The sequence below is a fragment of the Camellia sinensis genome, chromosome 3 (assembly GCF_055761805.1).
Source record: "Camellia sinensis isolate YWXY chromosome 3, ASM5576180v1, whole genome shotgun sequence".
NCBI lineage: Eukaryota > Viridiplantae > Streptophyta > Magnoliopsida > Ericales > Theaceae > Camellia > Camellia sinensis.
The window spans coordinates 27,329,933-27,349,756 of NC_138963.1; the positions used below are offsets into that span (position 1 = coordinate 27,329,933).

At 32.0% G+C, this 19,824-nt stretch overlaps 1 protein-coding gene across 18 annotated transcripts; it reads left to right on the plus strand.

The window, feature by feature from the left end:
• Positions 1-6,100: 6,100 nt before the first annotated feature.
• Positions 6,101-18,112, plus strand: LOC114257729 (OVARIAN TUMOR DOMAIN-containing deubiquitinating enzyme 12). 18 transcript variants are annotated; one of them, XR_014363652.1, is made up of 13 exons: positions 6,133-6,434; positions 6,548-6,629; positions 8,649-9,264; positions 9,352-9,530; positions 12,098-12,171; positions 14,290-14,344; positions 14,882-14,956; positions 15,077-15,150; positions 15,245-15,293; positions 15,546-15,625; positions 15,937-15,993; positions 16,517-16,595; positions 17,261-18,112. XR_014363652.1 is itself a non-coding variant. In XM_082919370.1 (13 exons), exons 3-12 carry the CDS (start codon positions 8,940-8,942, stop codon positions 16,570-16,572), a joined length of 1,029 nt encoding a protein of 342 aa, XP_082775496.1. In that variant the 5' UTR covers positions 6,133-6,434; positions 6,548-6,629; positions 8,649-8,939; the 3' UTR covers positions 16,573-16,595; positions 17,261-18,112. The 18 variants fall into 18 exon arrangements, 8 of the variants coding, with proteins under 8 accessions (XP_082775493.1, XP_082775495.1, XP_082775494.1 ...); XM_082919370.1 differs by having other exon boundaries at positions 15,541-15,625; XR_014363648.1 differs by lacking the exon at positions 6,548-6,629 and having other exon boundaries at positions 6,101-6,434; positions 15,541-15,625; positions 15,937-16,102.
• Positions 18,113-19,824: the final 1,712 nt, after the last annotated feature.

Sequence of the window (19,824 nt, forward strand, 5' to 3'; positions counted from 1 at the left end):
TTTGAAAAAAATATAATTACCTGCATAATTAGTTAGTTTAATTCTTCCAAACTTGTGAGTCTAATTATATATTTTTTTTCGAACCTTAAGGCAGGTGAGTGTAATTTACTCATTCTTAATTTACCTACATCAATTCTTAATTCATTGATTTTTCAATAAATTAACAACAAACAAGCAACCCTCCATGTTATTGAGTGTAATTTACTCATTCTTAATTTACCTACATCAATTCTTAATTGATTGATTTTTCAATAAATTAACAACAAACAAGCCCTCCATGTTATTGAAGGTAAATTTAAAAGTAATATTTTAATAATTATAAGCTTTTTCAAGTTGCATATTATTAAAACAGTATTATCATCTTGGGGACACATCAGCGAGCCTTTAAATTCAGTGTCATAAGGTCTTATTACATCATTTTCCTAACCACCATATAACCTTGTGCTCTCAGCTGGAACTCCAACCTTTTACTTGTGGGATGGTGGTGATTTATGTTGTTTTTAGTGTATGTGAGATGCAAACAATGGTAGAAAACTTTCTACTTCTTAGTTTTACTTTTTCAAGATTTTTTTAATTAACAAAGTTTGAAAACCGTTCAAACAAAGAGAGAAAATATTCCAAAATAAATATAAGAAATGAAGATTATATTCTATGCTGGAAGCGAGTCTTGATTTGAAAAATCTCTCTAAATTACGTGAAGTTATTTTACGGTCAGGTAATATTACATAGAGATTGTGATCGGTAAATAGAGTGAAACTCATGACTTTATATTGAGAATTAAAGAGATAGTAGGAACATGACATTTGATGATCGACACATGTGACATGGATACTAGAAAATTTCACCAAATTGTCCACCAGACTACACATATTTTAAGCACGTTTCTCCAAATAAAAAAAAAAGAAGAAAAGAAACTATCTTAAGCACAATAACAATATTATTATTATTATTATTATTATTAGGAAAAAATTTCAAAATTTGACCCTTATAATAAAATAAAATTTTAATTTTGTCAATTTAAATTTATTTTCAATTTAAATTGACTCCCTATTTTCATAAAGTAAACCAATAAAAAATGGTACTTTAATTAATGTTTAAAATATCATTTTTTATTGAGTTTATTACTTATTTGTAAATTTTACTTAGCATAATTAAATAGATGGTTTAGATTAAAAATAAATCAAAAATTTAAGATTTAAAATAACAAAATTAAAAAGTTTGGATTTATTTTGTTATAAAGGTAATTTTTTTTATATAATTTATCCTTATTTATTTATTTATTTTTTGAAAATGTAAAAAGAAATTAAAGAAGAATCTCATGCGAAATGGTGATGGTGACAAATTAACAATCAATGTAGATGTTAGAAGGATGATACTAACAAATTAGCAATTGACACGTGGCCCATAAAAATATCAATGAATCTTCATTAATTTAGATACATGATATTCTCAAGATGTTCTATCACCTTTCGGCCTCTATGCGGCAAGAGGTTAACAGTAATTTTTTTGGTTTTTAATATTTTTTGAGTTATATTTAGTGTGTTTGGTTTTAATTTTTTGAATTTAGTTATTTAAAAATTAAATTTTTTATTTTTTGTATTTTTTTTTTGTTTTTAGTAAATATTTTTAAAATTTTTATTTTATTTTTATATTTTTTGATGCACCTTTGCTTAGATGTATTTAAATAGTAAAATATTTGTGAAAAAATATTTTAAAAAATTAATAAATATACAAAAATATGAAAAATATACTGAATTTTCGTATTTTTTGGTATTTAGTGTATTTTGTAAAGATTTTTTTTACCAATATTATACTTTTTAAGTGTATTTATATTAGGTGTGTCTAAAAATTAAAAAAAAAAGTACTCAAAATATTGAAAAAAATCATTGAAAACATTAAATTATGAAAAATAAAAAAATAAAATTTTCTAAAAATTATTTTTTTAAAAACAAGAACCAAACAAACTGATTATTTTTATATATATATATATATATTTTTTTAAAAAAAAAAATTAAAAAATTAACTTTTAACATATTTCTCAAAATAATTTATCAAACATTGTTTATAGTTTATATAGAAAGTGGTTTATTAATTTATTAATTAATCTTTGGGCGTGTGATGTGATGATGCCCATTTGCGAGAACAGAGTCAACTTGAGGCGGCAAGATAATTAATCCGTTTGGCAAGAGCTAAACGGGGCTTTTTTGGCTATTTTAGTCACAAAAGACAAAATAGGTTATTTTAGTCACAAAAAACAAAACATCACATCCAACCCATAATCATTACATTCTTCTCTCACAAAAAAGCCAAAAAAATCAAAAAGCCAAAAAGCCCTTCCCAAACCAAACTTTTTAGCCCAGGCTAAAATAGCCAAAAAAGCCAAAAAGCCAACCCACTTCCCAAACGGAGGCTAAAGATTAATTAATTTTTGTATGATATTTCTAAAATTTTTTGTAAAAAAAAACATTCTATAATTTATTCTACATACAATGCCAATTGCAAGCATCTAATTAGTGACAAAGGGTTAGTAACAGTCTTGTTGTGAGGCATTTTGGGAGTTTTTTTCAATTTTATTTTGATAATTTAAACCGTTTATATTATAAGATTTGTTGATCTTATCATTTAAGTAAAAAATTAAGTTATTTGGACACCTGCAAACCCATGATTATGTCCTAATTATTTTTAAAAAAACTATTACAATTATGTTAATCATTTATTTTTTAAAAAAATGCTTTTGTTATGCAATTACAAAAGTCTAATTAAGTTGAATTTTTGTATAGATGATTTAGTAGACGAATTTTACAATATGTTTGAATTATTAAAATAGATTCAGGACAAACCCCCACATGACTTCATGTCAACCTATTGTGCGATAAACCACATCAAGAACCCCAATTCCTCTAATTAGACAGCAAAATAATTTGATGACATATAATATTTTACAAATATTATTAATCATGTAAGATTGAGTGAAAACTTTAATCAACTGGACTAGTTTACTTATTGAGAGTTCTTAGACTTCATGAGAAAATTAAGAGTGCTTCTAATTAGAGTGAAAATATAATAAAAAAATAAAAGTGATAGAAAATAAAGTAAAATTTATTTATTTTTGTATGCATTTTGTTAAAATAAACTTTTGTGAGGAAGATGCAACCAAGTTGGAAAGTGAGATAACAAGCTACTATGACATTAAAAATAAAAAATTCATGCACTTTTTGGAATAACCTGAAACTTAAATTAACTTTCTTATAGTTTTCATAACTTTTATGTTAAACAAATGTAATAAAATAATAATAATAACTTTTATGCACTCTCCATTCCTTTTATTTTAACCAAACTCATACTCAAGGGTTTCCTTCTTAGGTTTTTCTTATTTAACTTTACAGATAATGAGATTTGATTAACAATTTAATAGACTCGTATAAATCATATTTGATCGATGAAAATGACACTAGTTGTTTTATAAGACTATGAATTTTTCCGATAGTAATACATTCTTATAATGAAGCCAAATTACTAATCCAATATTATAGAATTCGAGATAAAATGACTACTTTGCCCTCATTTTATAATCACAAGGAAGTCACATCTTACAAAATAGAGGTAGTGTTTGGTTTTGTTTTTGAATCATGATTTGGATAAAAAAGAAAAAGAAAAACATGTATAGTTAACATGTTTTTCAAACACAACTCAAAATTGTTTTTTCTTTCTCTTCTCTCCTTCTCTTTTATTTATTATTAATAAATTAATCAATCACTTTTTCTCTCTCCTCTCATTCTCTCGCATTTTACACATCCATTAATATAAAAAAATTACAAATCATTCTAAAATTATTTTCAAAACTCATAATCAAACATATTTTTAACTTTCAAAACTTATTTCAACAACTTATTTTTTAAGATATAACTCAAAATTCATTTCAAAAACTAAATCAAATTGAGATTTTTAAGTAATTTTACACATTTAATCTTAACTAATACATAAATAAATATATTTTATTTTACAATTTTAAGTACTAAAGCAGATGATATTTCGCCTCCATACAAATAGAAAAACTGTGTAAAGCGTGGCCTAGTCACAATAGTCTTAAAATATAATTTATATAATATATATATATATATATATAATAGTTATAAGCAAATTGAGAGAGTGCATTTGTTATGGAGAGATATCCCAAATATTTCCAAATTTCAAAATACAATTACAACATAATTACAAAATAATTTAATAATTGCAAGTAAATTAAAGAGAAAAACACATAATAAAAAAAAAGGGTTAGATTAGGCAGCTCAGTCCAGCCCATTTGGTCGGTTTTTGAGTCTCATTTCGATAATTCAAATCGTTTATATTTTTTAAATTTATCAAATATATTATTTTTGTAAAAAATTTAGACGATTAGATAATAAAAAATACGATTTTGAATTAATTTTTTATAAATAATTTATTTTCTCATCTTTTTTTTCTATATATAAAATTAATCTAAACACATACTTATCGTTATCTAATTAATTTAATTTTTTACGAGAATCGTATAGAATCCTAAAATATAAAATAGTTCAATTATTGAAATATAGCCCAAAATAAACCCAATAAGCTGGACAACCCCTCCCCAGCCGAATGAAAGGACTGGAGAGAAGCCATCAAGTAAAAAAAAAGAAAAGTGTTTTGGAAAATGTCTGGTAGCTCGAAGTTACCAAGCTCGAAAATGGCTCGAGAGGAAGAGAGGGAGAGAAAGAGAGGGAGAGGAGAAAGAGAAGGGAGGGAGAGGAAGAAGGTCGGCGTCGCAGCTCCCCGCCCCGCCGTCGTCGTAGCTCCCGCCGTCGTCGTAGCTCCCGCCGCCGCCTCTGCTTCCTCCTCCGTCGTAGTCCCGCCGATGTCGCAGCACCACCGTCGTCTGCCCAGCCTCCCCTCCTCCTCAAACCGGTTTTTATGGCCCCCTTCCCTCCCTCCTCCTCCTCCTCCCTTCTCTTCTTCTCCCTTCTTCTTCTTCTTCTCCTTCTCCTTCTTCGTTCTGCAAAACCAGGGAAGAAAGAAAAAAAAAAAAACACAAAATCGACACCAAAACGACGTCATTTTGGTGTCGAGCCGCGTTTCGAGCCGTGACATTCGAGCTACGTAGCATGATCGAAGTGTTTTAGATCTTTAAATTATGAGCTCTAGAAGAGCTTTAATTTGTAGGTGTCAGTATGTGATTTGATGTTTTAACTTTTGTTTTGTATTTTGTATTTTTTTTTTTTTGGTAAATTATATTAACGGTCTCTATAGTTTAGGACTTGTGTCACTTTGGTTATTGATTTTTTAATTGTGACACATTTGACCCTGAATTTTGAATCTTGTTCTAAATAAAGACAATTAAAAATACCATTGAATTTTTTAAGAGCAAAATAGTCAATTTGATAAAATATAAACTAATTTGACAAAAATAAATTTCCAAAAAAATATTTTGAAATTTTTAAAAATTATTTTTATCCACTAAAGATAAAATTATATAAAATCGATAAATCTTTTATACATTTATTTATTTATTTTACCAAGTTAATTTTTATTATATGTTTGGATGATAATCAGGTAAAATTAATCTTTAAAAATTAATCATGTAATTTTTATCAATTTTATATAATTTTATCTTTGACGGGTAGAAATAATTTTTAAAATATTTTTTTGACATTTATTTTGTCAAATTAGTTTATAATTTATCAAATTGACGATTTTACCCTTGAAATTAAACAATGATATCTTCAATTGCCCTTATTTAAAACAAGATTCAAAATTTAAAATCAAATGTGTCACAATTAAAAAATAAAAAATTAAAATGACACGAATTTCGGACTATAAAGACTATTAATATAATTTTTTTTTTCTTTTAAATTGTCACGTCACTCGTGCTCATATTAGAGCTCGAGCTCTTAGGCCTAGTTTGGCCTAGTTTGGAAAGACTAAATAAGTGTACTTTTTGACTTTTTATGAAATATGGGTTGGGTTTGGGTTGGGTTTGAAGTGATGTGTTAGAGAAGCGATGTGACTTAAATAAGATGATGTGACTTAAATAGGATAGTGACTTTTTGACTTTTTATCTTTTTTCAATCATGCCAAACTTGACCTTAATCACCGTGAAAAAAAGATTGGGAGAGAGAATCTCTCAGCCGAAAGAGGGAGACAGTGAGGCGTTCAAGAAAATGCCGCTTAAACCAACGGTAGCTTTTTCAAGCCACCCGAAACAGCCCAAAAAGCCATCGAATTCTTAGGCTTCCGTCACGCTTTCATCAAACTTGTTCGATGTTTAATGCTGGCCTAACTCTATATAAACTCTTCAAAAGCCACCATTTTCAATTTCTTCGTTCCATCATTATCTTCTTCCGTGACATCCCCAAACACTCTCTCTCTCTCTCTCTCTCTAGATTACTGGTCTGAATGTGACTTCCATTCAATCGAAGGTTAGTTTATCGTATACTGTTCGTAGTGTTCGATTAGTTTTGTTGCACTGTGAATTCATTTCCAATATCGAATTATTGAATTTTTGATCTTCTTTTGGTACTGTGTATTTTAGAGTTCTCGAAATTGAAATCTGTGGATTTGAGATTTCCTAATACTAAAACTTCGAATACATACCTGTATATGTTAATTGAATGGTGAGTTTGTTCGATTCTGTTCGAGGTTTGTTTTGTTGCGCTATCAATTAATTTCCAATATCGAATAATTCAACTTTTTGATCTTGTTTTTTTCTCTGTATTTTTCAGTTTTCGAAATTAAAATCAGTGGATTTGAGATTTCCTCATACTAAAGTATGCATATATATATATATATATGTCTGTATGTATGTATGTGTATGTGTTAATTGAATGGTGAGTTTGTTCGATTCTGTTCGTGGTGGTGATTGATTAGTTTTGTTGCGCTGCGAATTCATTTCCAATATCGAATAATTGAGTTTTTGATATTCTTTTCTTTTTCTGTGTATTTTAGAGCGTTTGAAATTGAAATTAGTGGATTTGAGATTTCTTAATATTAAAGTTTCGAATTACTCTCTTTCATATACATACATAGATTTCTGTATTGTATGTGTATATGTTAATTGAATGGTGAGTTTGTTCGATACTGTTTGTGGGAGTGTTTGATTAGTTTTGTTGCACTATGAATTGATTTCCAACATTGAATAATCAAGCTTTTGATCTTCTATTTTTCTTTGTATTTTAGAGTTTTCGAAAATGAAATCAGTGGATTTGAGATTTCCTAATACTAAAGTTTCAAATACATACACACACACATATATATATATATATTTACATCGCTGCTTCAGACCCCCAGTGACGTGGCGCGCTGCCATTCGCTGAAAAAAAAAAAAAAAAAAAAAAACAGTTTTTTTTTTGGGCCAATCACGGGTCTACACGCACGACCCCAGTGACCCCCACTGGGGGTCTTAGGCATTTTTCATATATTTATATATGTATATATATCAATTGAATGGCGAGTTTGTCCTTTGTGTTAGTGATTGATTGATTGATTGTTGCACTATGAATTGATTTATAATATTGAATAAATTGAATTTTTGATCTTCTTTTTTTGTGTATTTCGAAGTGCTCAAAATTGAAATCTGAGGTTTCCTAATACAAAAGTTTCGTATAACTCTCTCTTTAGTAAACGTAGTACATATATATGTCTGTAGGTATATATGTTAATTGAATGGTGAGTTTGTCCAATACTGTTCGTGTTAGTGATTGATTAGTTTCGTTGCACTGTGAATTTGATTTATAATATTGAATAAATTGAATTTTTGATCTTCATTTTTTTGTGTATTTTAGAGTGTTCGAAATCAAAATTAATGGATTGTGATTCCCTGATATTGAAGTTTTGAATTACTTTTCTCTTTCATATGCATACATAGATATGTATCTAGATATACGTTAATTGAATTTGTCCGATACTGTTTGTGTCAGTGATTGATTAGTTTTGTTGCACTATGAATTGATTTCCAATATCCAGTAATTTTTGAATTTTTGATCTTCTCTTTTGGAATTATTGGTCTCTCTCAAAATATGGTAGAGAATCTACCAGATTTCAATTGAGAAAAAAGTATGAATTTTTAGTAATAAATTTAGAAGGTAAAAATGATTTTTTTTTTTTTTCAAAAAAAAATTTCTGCTGGCATTATTGAATGCATTTTTTCCCTTTATTATAATGGTTTGCCTGGAGAAAAGATTTCATATTGCTCTGTTAATTTCTACATGTTGATGGCATTTTGGACATGAGCCCATGATTACAACATCATTATTGAAATTATAAAGCTTGCATATTTTCAGAAAAAAAAAAAAAGAAGAAAAGATTTATTAGATCAAGTATAAAGGGAAAGTTCTTTTGCTTTAATTCGATTAAGAATAGAATGTATTCTTGATTGTTGAAAAAGGGAAAACTATAGGTGATGTAATCAAAGTCACCTGCCAGGCATGGAAAGGATGCAACTTGCTGCATTTTCTTTAATTCTTGATAGTGGCTGAAGCAGCTGATTAGTCATTAATATACTTCAGAAAGGTTCTAAGCCACATATGATTGTCGAACACAATGATAATAATTTTAAATTACTTTATTTCTTTGTCCTCTTCTTACTTACTCTCCATCAGCACTCTATGGATTTCTGAACAAGTTTTTGATTTCAGGAAATATGCACTCAAGCTTTGAAGAACCTATATGTTTGGTCTTATAGTAGAATCAACTATCTTACAAATTTGGGATCTATCAGCGAATATTTGGTCCACGGGGTGTAACTGGAAGCATTTTTCCTGATTTGTAACCAAAAGTGCAGTGATATTGATTACAATTGACTTAAGTTACGTAAATATTTCATATTTGAGATTTATATTGACTGGAACTAACCAGGAAAACAACAGCTCCATTGTTCTTGGAAAGCAGACAACTTACTAGTTGGAAAGATTGCTGGAGAAGTAAATATGTATGAGCCAGATTCCGATGCTGTTCGCTGGGGTTTTAATTTTCTTGATGTTGACCATATATTTAGTTCTACTTATTATGGTGATAACAACCAAGGTGATGTGAACATCTGGCGTGAACAGTACATCGGAGATGATAATTACAATACAGACTGTAACAGTGTAGAGAACGATGAGACTATTGCACATGCTCTTCAAGAAGAATATTCCCAACTAACAATTGCAGAAGCATCTGAATCTTCACATCCAAAGGAGGAGCACTTGAAAGTATCATCTACTACTGCTCCTGATTGGCTTAATCCATCATCGAGGAACTATTATTCTGGTAATGGGTGACCATTGCTTCTTGTTTGATGCCTTGATTGTCTTGTCATGTTGGTGATCTCTTCCATTGACCTTTATCAATTTGCAGGCTATAAGGGTGGCCAGGTAGAACCAGAATCAGATGATATGGGGCCCTCAAGTTCATGTTCTAGTCCTGGAAATAGATCATATGATGGGGAGGAGTATTCCTATAATCTGGAGATAGCAGACGAGTCTGCACTGGATGGAGAAGTAGGCAAGAGGTTGAACCAAATGATTCCTGTTCCTGTAAGTGAAGCTTACATAAAGTACCATGTTGTTTTCTGAAATTTAAGTTCATGGTTCAGCTTTCTTTGGTGCTATCATTATACTTTTCCTGCACCACTTTTAAAACTAGTTATATTGCTTCACTGAAGCATGCAAAATATCATATATATATATGTATGTCTGTCTGTGTATTTATGCACTGTTGGTCTAAGGACTTCGGTACATTCATCTCTGCCTTTGTTATGCGACCTTCAGTTCTCTAGTCACACTAATTAGATACATTATTGAGTGCCAGATTCTTCTTTTGAATGGGAAGCTGAGATTGGGAATGTTCATACAAGAAAATGTCACGGTTTTGTCTGGTTAAAATTAATTGTCTTCACCTTCAGAGTTTGGAAACTCATACATTTACATGTATCTTAAAGTTCTGTTGTCATTATCATACCCGTGTTTTCCTTGTAGTTGTGTAGTTGTTGACCAATGGCATAAGCTCTTATATATGTGTGTCTGTGTGTGTGTGTGCGCACAAGTGCTAATGGAGTACACACCAATCTCACCATTTCTGTTGTAAATGTTTCTAAGAGCTTAGAAAGGAATCATATCCATCAATACACTTGGTGCTGTTCTTGATCCTTGATCAATTTATTGAATTAGAAGCTCAAGCATATTGGTTTCACATGGATCTGGAAATCTTAGTTCTTCATTCCTGCCAAGTTTAGATAGAGAATCAACTTCATTATACCATATCAAACTCTGTATATGGCTTCTTTGACTATTTTATTCATTTTGTTGGTTTGATTGATTAGTTTACATTATTATATTCACTAGAAATATACTGTTACTGAATTAGTCATCTAAAATCCACATGCAAAAAGTGGATAATCTAATGTTATCAAAAAGCTAGGTCAGGCTGGCAGTTATACTTGTATGTCCACATATCAATCTGTAGGATTAAGGTAGTGGAAAGGCTGCAAAAAGGGGTGGACACTTTTTTCTACGTGTGCTTATCACTTATCCCCATTTGAAAATGAGGAGATCCGACGTCAAGTGCAGGAATTGCTGTCGAAGGGGCAGGAGAGTCTCAGTCTGTTCAACTCCTGCTTGACTAGCTGAAAAGGTGGCAGCTGGAGTGTGTAGATGGGCTTTGAGCACGTAGGAATGCGGACTACTACATAAGTCACTAGTGGCTGAGAGAATGCGCGCATCACCTTGTATAGGTTGGGAGGAGCTTGAAGAAGCGAGCCCCTCTCTGTTCAAGTGATTCCGTCAAAACCCCTTGTATAGGTTGGGTGCTTGAGCGCCCAGCGGGTTCTCCCCTTGCCCTTGAACGATAGAAGAACTACTTACATTCTCTTAGATAGCGGTCGATCGGTTCGCATCTATGGTCAATCAATAGGCCGCAGATCTATTCTTCTATACGATAAATCGCCATTTGAGTAGTGATCTCATAGTCAAGGAGAGTATGGTCTACCTCCTTACTAAAATTGATGCTATGAGATAGACGCCTTCCGAAAAAAGAAATACCAATTCCTCGATGAAGTGTCAGATTTCTTCGATGGTAACTTGGTTCCGACCCAATGAATGACTAAAGGGCGTAATCCGGGGCCGGTGGGGAGAAAGGAGTAGACCCATCTTGGCTCGACGAACTCCTCGTAAAGTGTCCTGAAATGATTATTTTTGGTATGCGACTGAACAAGTAGATCTGGGTGAGTACTTTAATAAATATGCAGTACTCGGTGATGATATTATCATCGCGGATGCTAGGATTGCAGAAGTCTATGCCCAGAGTGCTCATTATTGAGTGATCCCCCTTTCATGATTGGAAGAAGTGCTATATGAGGACTTCGAGATCAAATAAAATATGTTTTCTTTTATTCTGATGAGTAAAAGGGGACTGGAAGTTTTTGTCTTTGTATTTATTTTTTTTGGGGTATGGGGGGAGGTAGGTCTTATTAGTTAATAACAATTTCTTTAGAAACTGCTGTTTGCAAGCCAGGTAACCTATTATAATACTCTAGGAATGACCTAACAAAAGTGCAATCCTGGAGGCTGGACCTTTAATTAATTTTGACCAGAAGGCTCTTGTTTTGTTGATGAAAAAGAAAGATGGAACTGGCCTACTTATCCTCAAGTAGTTTCATGATTCGCTTACAAAATCACACTGCTTGTAAAGGCAAAATACCATGGCCAAAATATCTTTTTTTGGAACCCAAACAACCAACCCAAGAGTAAACCTCAAGTTGGAAATTAGAAGTAGGATTTAGACATAAACATTGATTATAAGCACACGAAGGGCCCCAGAGATTGGCATGTAGTCTGGGAAAATAGATTGGCTTCTCTGCTTCCTCCAAAGGCTCTCATAGGATGTTCAGGTGCTTACACAACAACTCCTCAATGTGCTTTGCTTAGTCTTTTGTTGTCTACAATATATAAATGCACAATCGTCTACTTCCAGTATTGTGCATTTCAATTAAGTATATCCTATTGGATCCCATCTTTAAATTGGTAATGCATGTGCTTCTATTATTTGTCTTTGAACTGGGTCCAATTGTGAATATTTGTTAGAACTATTTGTTGGTTTTATGCAGCATATTCCTAGAATTAATGGTGATATACCTTCAATTGATGAAGCAACTTCTGATCATCAAAGGCTGCTAGATAGGTATTTTCTGTTTTTTATTTTATTTTTTGTTTAAGAAATTATGATTTTTCTTTGTTGTGGTCTGCATAGATATCTTATGTGGCAGTAATAAATCTGGTTAACTTGAATCTGTGGGGCTTATTGTGGGGTGATCCAGTGGGGGCTAAAAGCACTATGAATATCTCTTCACTGTACTTGTGGACCAAGAACGAATTAATTAACTTGAGTGTATCAGTCTCACCCACCCCCTTGCTGTTTGTGAATGCACGGATGTGTTTGTTAAGCATGATAAAGCTTTCCATGCTGAGGTGGGTTGAGCATATCAGTCTCCCCTGCCCCTTCTTTGTTTGTGAATGCACGAATGTGTTATGCATTTTTTTTTTATCAGCTTGAATGTGTTATGCACAAGGTTCTGAAAAGCGGTTGCGGTTGCCGTAACGGTGGCGGTGACGCGGTTGCGGTTGCGGTTGCGGGGTGTAAAGGCCGTAGCGTAACGGTTGCGGTAACCGGAACCGTGAATTTTTTTATTTTTCGCATAATTTGAAAAAAACTTACCGATACGCACATTTTTTTTCCATGATCATATTTATTGGATTTTAAAATAAATATTGATTAATTTTTATAAATTTTTAAGTTTGATCCAATATATTTCATATTTTTAAATCACTATAAATTGAGTTTTTTATATTTTATTTTAATAATTAATGACTTTATATTATACAAAAAATCAATCACTAACTATTATATATAAGATAAACAATGACAAATGTAAGAGAATAAATAAAAGTCTAAATATATATATATATATTAATCAAGCCAAATAGATAATGACCACACTTATTATTATTATTATTATTATTATTATTATTATTATTTTCAAACAATATATAGATAGACACACACAAACAAAATGGTTGAGTGATAACAGCTGAATAGAATAGCATAGGTCTTACAATTTCAACAGATCAATAACATGTTCTTCATCTTCCCTATTCTCTCTCTATCTCTTGTTCCTCCATCTTTCCTATTCTCTCTCTCTATCTCTTGTTCCTCCATCTTCCTTCTTCTCTCTCTATCTCTCTTCCCCCATTTTTAACCTTTTTTTTTTTTTTTTTTTGTATTTTTTCGAAAGAAGCAATTTAAAACCGTTACGTAACGGTGCGTAACAGGCCGTTACGGCACCATTACGACCGCTATAGCAGCCGCTACGACCGATACACCTATGAATCTCAATCACACTGCAAAAGCGGCCGTAACGGGTGGTGGTAACTACCACAACCGTTACGTAACGGTTGCGGCCGCTTTTTAAAACCTTGGTTATGCATAATAAAGCTTTCCAGGCATTGGTGGGTTTTGGGTTCAACTTGTTTGGTTCTGCAGAATTTGGGAAGCTCTAGTATGGCTTGAGATGGAACCAAGCCAAAGAACCTTTTTCCACCATCACTTAGCATACTTGTCAGCGGCGTAGTGACTTGGCTTTATAATTTCGTATATTAAGATATATTATGCTTCTCTAATTTTATGCTCTGTTTTTTTATTCTGATGAATATATTCTTTAGACTTTGAGACCCAAAAAAACAAAAGTGTTGGAATCATGCTATTCTTCTAATATCAAAATTGTTGCGTACACTAGTGGAAAATGATTTAAAAGAATAAAGATATTGGGTCATTCATCATAACTTCAAAAACTTTTTGTCAGTTCAAAAAAGATGATGCCAAAATTCATCATTAACTTGAACACTTTTGCAATGTCTTCGAATTTTTTGGAGAATAGTATTTCGGAACTCTGACTTGTTAATACCTTGCTCCAACCAACTCCTACTTCTGCTCCTAGCTTATTATGTATTAGCATTCTCTATTTAATGCTGTGTAATAAATATTATGCAAATGAGGAAGATAGATGATTGACCCTTCCGTCATTTAATCTATTTGTTGGCATATGAAATTCTTATATTAGAAGTCACTGTATCATTATAGTGATATTATGCTCTTTTCATGGTTGCTAGGATGTTCTGCTATATTCCCTTTAGTTTTGGATATATATATATATATATATCATGATGCGTTTCCTTTCTTTGCAATATGCTCTTTTTTACTGTACCACATGCAGTAAACTTGATTTCAGATGTTATTTTACAGATTGCAATTGTATGACTTAGTTGAGCACAAGGTTCAAGGTGATGGTAATTGTCAGGTCAGTTGTTATTCTTTCTCCGCTTCTACATAGTAAGTTGAGTATACGTACATATAAATATATATTTTTTACCCCAAATCGCTACTATTTAAAGCAAAATAAACTTTTTCTTCTTGTGTGCGCTAGTGGTGGGGAAGTGGTTGGTAGCAACATTTGTTGTATTTGACATAATGTCCAAAGATATGGGCCTAACAAGTAATAGAAACATTATTATGCGTCTTCATAAAGTGTTGGAGGGTGGTCATACAGTCTCATTGAGAGGGGAACTGAAATTTACCCACTGCTTTATACAATTTCAATAGTTCGTTTAGAGCAGGGGACTGGACTTATTTAAACCATGTCTTTTTTTTTTTTCTCATTTTGATGTATTGTATGAGTTTTGCATGTCACTAGGTCCTCAGTATGTCTGCATGTCCTCGGAATTTCTCTACTAGAATAGTCACTGGGAAATCTAATGCCTTCTTGTCATGTAACCTGCTTAGATTTTTTTTTTCCTTTGTTAGAGATAGTAACTCACTCTCTTTTTTGCCCTTCCAGTTTCGTGCTTTATCAGATCAATTCTATCGCACCCCAGAGCACCACAAATTTGTAAGACAGCAAGTTGTTAATCAGGTGGTTATCATAGAAAATGATAGTATACTTTTTAAGGAACTGTTGAATATTGTTGAGTTCACTATAGTGCAGATTATCTGGATCCTAATTTCTGTCTCTATGATGGTTGGACACTGGCAGCTTAAGTCTCATCGTGACACATACGAGGGATATGTTCCCATGGAATATGGTGACTATTTAAAGAAAATATCCAAGTATAATTTAAAATCCTTTTCTTTTGCTGTTCTTCCTATATTTCAAATATTCGCAGAATAGCTGTATTTATGCCTTTTGTATTGATTAAACTAGGAGTGGTGAGTGGGGAGATCACGTGACATTGCAAGCAGCTGCAGATTCAGTAAGGATTGTACAAAATTTTCCTTCCATTCCTTTGTGTTGAATTTGCTTGCAGTTTTGGTCAATTACTGTTGGTTTGTATGTGAGATGTGAGTTTGAATGTAGTTCATTAGTAGCCTATATGGTAAAAATTTGGAAGTTGTAAGTTGATCTACTCTATTTTAGGTTTAATTGCAAGAGAATAACTAACTGGCTCGATCAAATATTCATTTAACCCAGAACTAATGTATTTTAATGTTGTGTTGCAGTATAGTGTAAAAATTTTTGTGGTCACCTCATTCAAGGATACCTTTTCCATCGAGATTCTCCCGAAATCTCAAAACTCCAAACGAGGTAAATTTCAAGGGTTCCCAGCTTATGTATGCATTAATAATTGTTTAATACTAAAAATAGCACTAGTTGTTCGTTTCAAACAGCAATTTGTTTGTCGTCTACAAAATTATTGACTGACACTTGTCAGTTCTCTAAGCTTGATACTTTTCAACAAATTTAAAGGTTCCGGTGTTGAACTTCCGTTAATTTAATTCACCTTTCTTTTTCACTTTTTTTCGCTTTGTGGCAATAGCAAAGAGATAACCAAATCGTTATAATATTCTTTTCGGTAATCCATACAGATTTATAGAGATTAATTTGTGCCTTTGCAGTCATTTTCTTGAGCTTTTGGGCAGAGGTGCACTACAATTCTATCTATCCTCAAGGAGGTGACTACCCTTAACTTTTCTTAAAAAGAGAATGAGATATAGCTTTCTGCTGGAAAAGAACCTCTTGGGACTATTCCAACTTAACTCAAGTGCTGAACCTAATTGTTAGGTACAGACCACCATGCCTCCTGGCTTTCTCTCAGTCTTCCCTGATATAGAAATTGGACTGACATACACCTCTCTAAAGCTGTGTTTAGATCATGAATTCGGAGAGGGATTTGCCAGGGGAAAGAAAATGGAAGATTTTTCCTTAAATCCATGATCCAAACACAGCTTAAATGTGTATGTGTGTGTTGTTAGCTATATGTTGAGCTTTGCCCTGATGGAGAGTCCACCAGGTTACCGGCATTTACCCAACAAAAATAAGTAAAATTTCTAGTTTCAAACTTTAAGCGGACAACTTGAGTTGGGATGGGTTTAGCAATTTACGCTAGTGTGCAGTTTTAACATTATCATCTTCGCTTTTGGTCCTATCTTGATCCCTAACAATGCAAGTGTTTGATTGTTTTGCTTCTTAAACCAGAATTACTGCCTTGTGATTCTAAGAGGAAGAAAAAGTGGTGGCATTTTGGAAATTAGCATTAGAAGCTTCTGGCTTTGTGGTAAAGCACACAGTTCCCTTCTCCATTCATCCTTGGCTTGTGCTTGTCTCCTGGTGCTAGACTATGCATTCTTATATTTATACCTTTCAGTTCACTAACTTCTACTGTAGATACATATATAGTATAGATGCATTATGTCTTTTGTTTTAATTTGTTTTATTTTTCTTTATTTCTCATTGTTGTGCAAGTATGCTGCTATTTTTGCATGCAGGTATTTTTTCTCTTAATCGCATGCTTATGACATTGGGAGTTTTATTTGGAAAGGTTGAATGTCACTATATGTATGATTTTTCAAACATATTTGAAAATAATGGGGAAAAGAGGTTACATTTTTCATTGAACTTCTTTACTATGTGAAACTGGCTACTCTTTTTTTGTTTTTTTATTTTTATTTTATTCTCCGGGAATCATAGAATACTTGGATGGAACAATTTTTGGATGTGGCCTGAACAAAAGGTTTTCATGGAGTGAGTCTTATTTACTGTTTTGCAATTGATACTGATGCAAAAATAAAATCATAATATTTAATGTTTGGCAATTGGCAATATTTATTTATTCAGTTCCGGGTAGCTTGAAAATAGTTTGCTCGAATTGGCTCAAAGCCCAAAACGACATTGTTTTTGAGTTTTCCTTTTTTTTTTTTTTTCTTTCTCGTTTTTCTGAAGAAGAAGAATAAAAAGAAGCAGAAGAACAAGAAGTAAAGAAGAAGAAGAAGCGGGATCTTCATCAACATCATCATCAACACATCATCATCAGCCAACAATTTTTTTTTTTTTTTCCCTTTCATCTTCAGATCTAGATCCACACACACAAAAAAAAAAAAAAAAAAAAAAAAAAAAAAAAAAAAAAATCAACATCTTCATCAACAACAACACCTTCATCAACATCACCATCATCATCATCAGCCAACAAGTTTTATTTTTATTTTTATTTTTCCTTCATCTTCAGATCCAGATCCACTAGAAAAAAAAAGGAAAAAAAAGAAGAAGAGAGAAATCAGAGAAAGTGGCGATCGGCGATATCCACTGGCGATCACCACCATCACCGTCTTCTTCTCTTCCTCCTTCTCTCTCGCCTTTTCTCTCTTCCCCTTCTCTTCTCTTCTCTCTTCTCTCTCTCGTCTGTATTCAAAAGCAAAAAAAGGGAGGGGAGGGGGGGAAAGGGGGAAAAAAAAAACCCAAGATGACGTCGTTTTGGGTTTCGAGCACATGTGGGCCAATAATTTTTGAGCTACCAGGTATTATTCTTATTTATTTTTTAGTTTTATTTTGGATTGAGCACTGATATGAGGATGAGATGATTTTAAACAATATCAACCATGTGAAGTTGAACAATGATATGCTACAATGGTGAAGTCCTGCATAGTAGTGGAGCATCTTCTTCTTAACATGGCATAGTACGAAAAAAGAAGAGGAGGGAAATAAAGATAAATAAGTGTGTATGTTTAGATGGAATTAGTTCTTTAGCAGCTTTAAGAAATAATAATAATTAAAAAAATAAAAAGAAGGTTCACTGAATCACTCTGGTTAGTCTTGAATGCATTGGAGAATTTTAATGAATAATTTTCTTCCAAATCTGTTTCAATGGTGAGCTAATTTCAATTTTGTGTTTGAGGGAAAAAAAGAAGAATACAAAGGCAGGTTTGGTAGTTTGTGTTTCCCTTTGGGCTGTGTTTAGTTGGGGGATTTGAAGGATGATTTGAAAAAGGAAATGAAAAAGGAATGTGAAATGTGAATAAAATATACTTACATTTCACTTAGTTTCACACATATTTTTTTTTTTTTTTTTTCAAATCCCTTCTCAAATCTTCCAACTAAACACAACATTAGCATTTTCATTTTGTGTAAAATACAAACAACCTGTTTGGTAAACTATTTTTGAAAACTGTTGCGAGGGTTTTGAAAAAAAAAAAATGCAACTCATTTTTTAAGAAATACCAAAAAGTTAGTATTTGCACAAAACTAAAATTGATATGAAAATGGTGAGTAGGTTTTGAACTATTCATTTGGTAAACTATTTTAAAAATTGTTGTGAGGGAATTTAAAAAAAAGAAAAAAGAAAAGAAAAAACAATACACTTTTTAGGAAATATCAAAAAGTAAATTTTCGCACAAAACTAAAATTGATATGAAAGTGGTGAGTAGTATTTGAACTTTTCATTGTTTTTCTTTTTAAAAATATTATTCCAAAAGGAAAAATTGAAAACGAAATGTTATAAATTATTCCAAAACGAAAAATTGAAATAATACACTTTTCAGTGTTCTTTTTATAAATTATTTGTTTAATATTATTAGTAATTTTATCCAAAAAGTTGGTAGTAGGATCCAATTTCAACAAACTAATAAACCTGCAAAAATAAAAATAAAACTACTTTGATGCCACTCTAGTGATGCCATTCCTTGATAAAGAATACACAAGCACATGACTAAAAGGGCGGAAGGCCTTAGACAGAGAAAAGGCCGTGCACTAACAGGAAAACAAAGAAATTCGCCCTCCACACACACAAAGATCTTCTTGATTGTGATGTTTTGAGAATTTGGTAAAAAGTTAAATTTTTGACTTTTTTAATAGTTTTTTTGGTCAAAAAGTTAGGTTGTTTTGGATAAAAAAAATTGACTTTTTTTACTAAAAAAATTAAAAAGCTAAAAAGTTGACTTTTTTTTGACAATTTCCCAAAAGACCATCATTCCGTCTTCTTAGCTTATTTATGAATATTTGTCTACTAATCTCATTTAGTAGCTATTCTTTCTTGAGCAACATATTAGTGTAACAAGTATATGAATTGATATAACTAGTTTGAACCCCCTAATGCAATTAATTATCAAAAGCGGGAACTAAGAGCATCTCCAACCTTGAATCAAAATTTTCATCAAATCTGAGTAAAAAAATGATTTTTTCCTCAATCTAATACCGAGTGCTCCAACGGTTGATTTTCATCAAATTTTCATCAAATCTGTGCCGAGATAACCGGTTGGTTGACTGGCCGGTCGATCGGTTAAGCCAAATTTTTTTTTTTTTTTGATTTTTTTTTTTGAACTGTTTGAATCTTTTAGTGGTCGACTGGTAAGGCAAAATTTTTTTTTTTCAACTGTTTGAACTTTTTTTGGAATTGTTTGAACCTTTTAGAGGTCGACCGGTTGGTCAACCGACCAGTGGACCGGTTGGTCTCCCCCAACGGCCATGCACAGTGTTTTGGTGAAATGCGGAGCCTGTCCTCCTTTTGGTGAAAC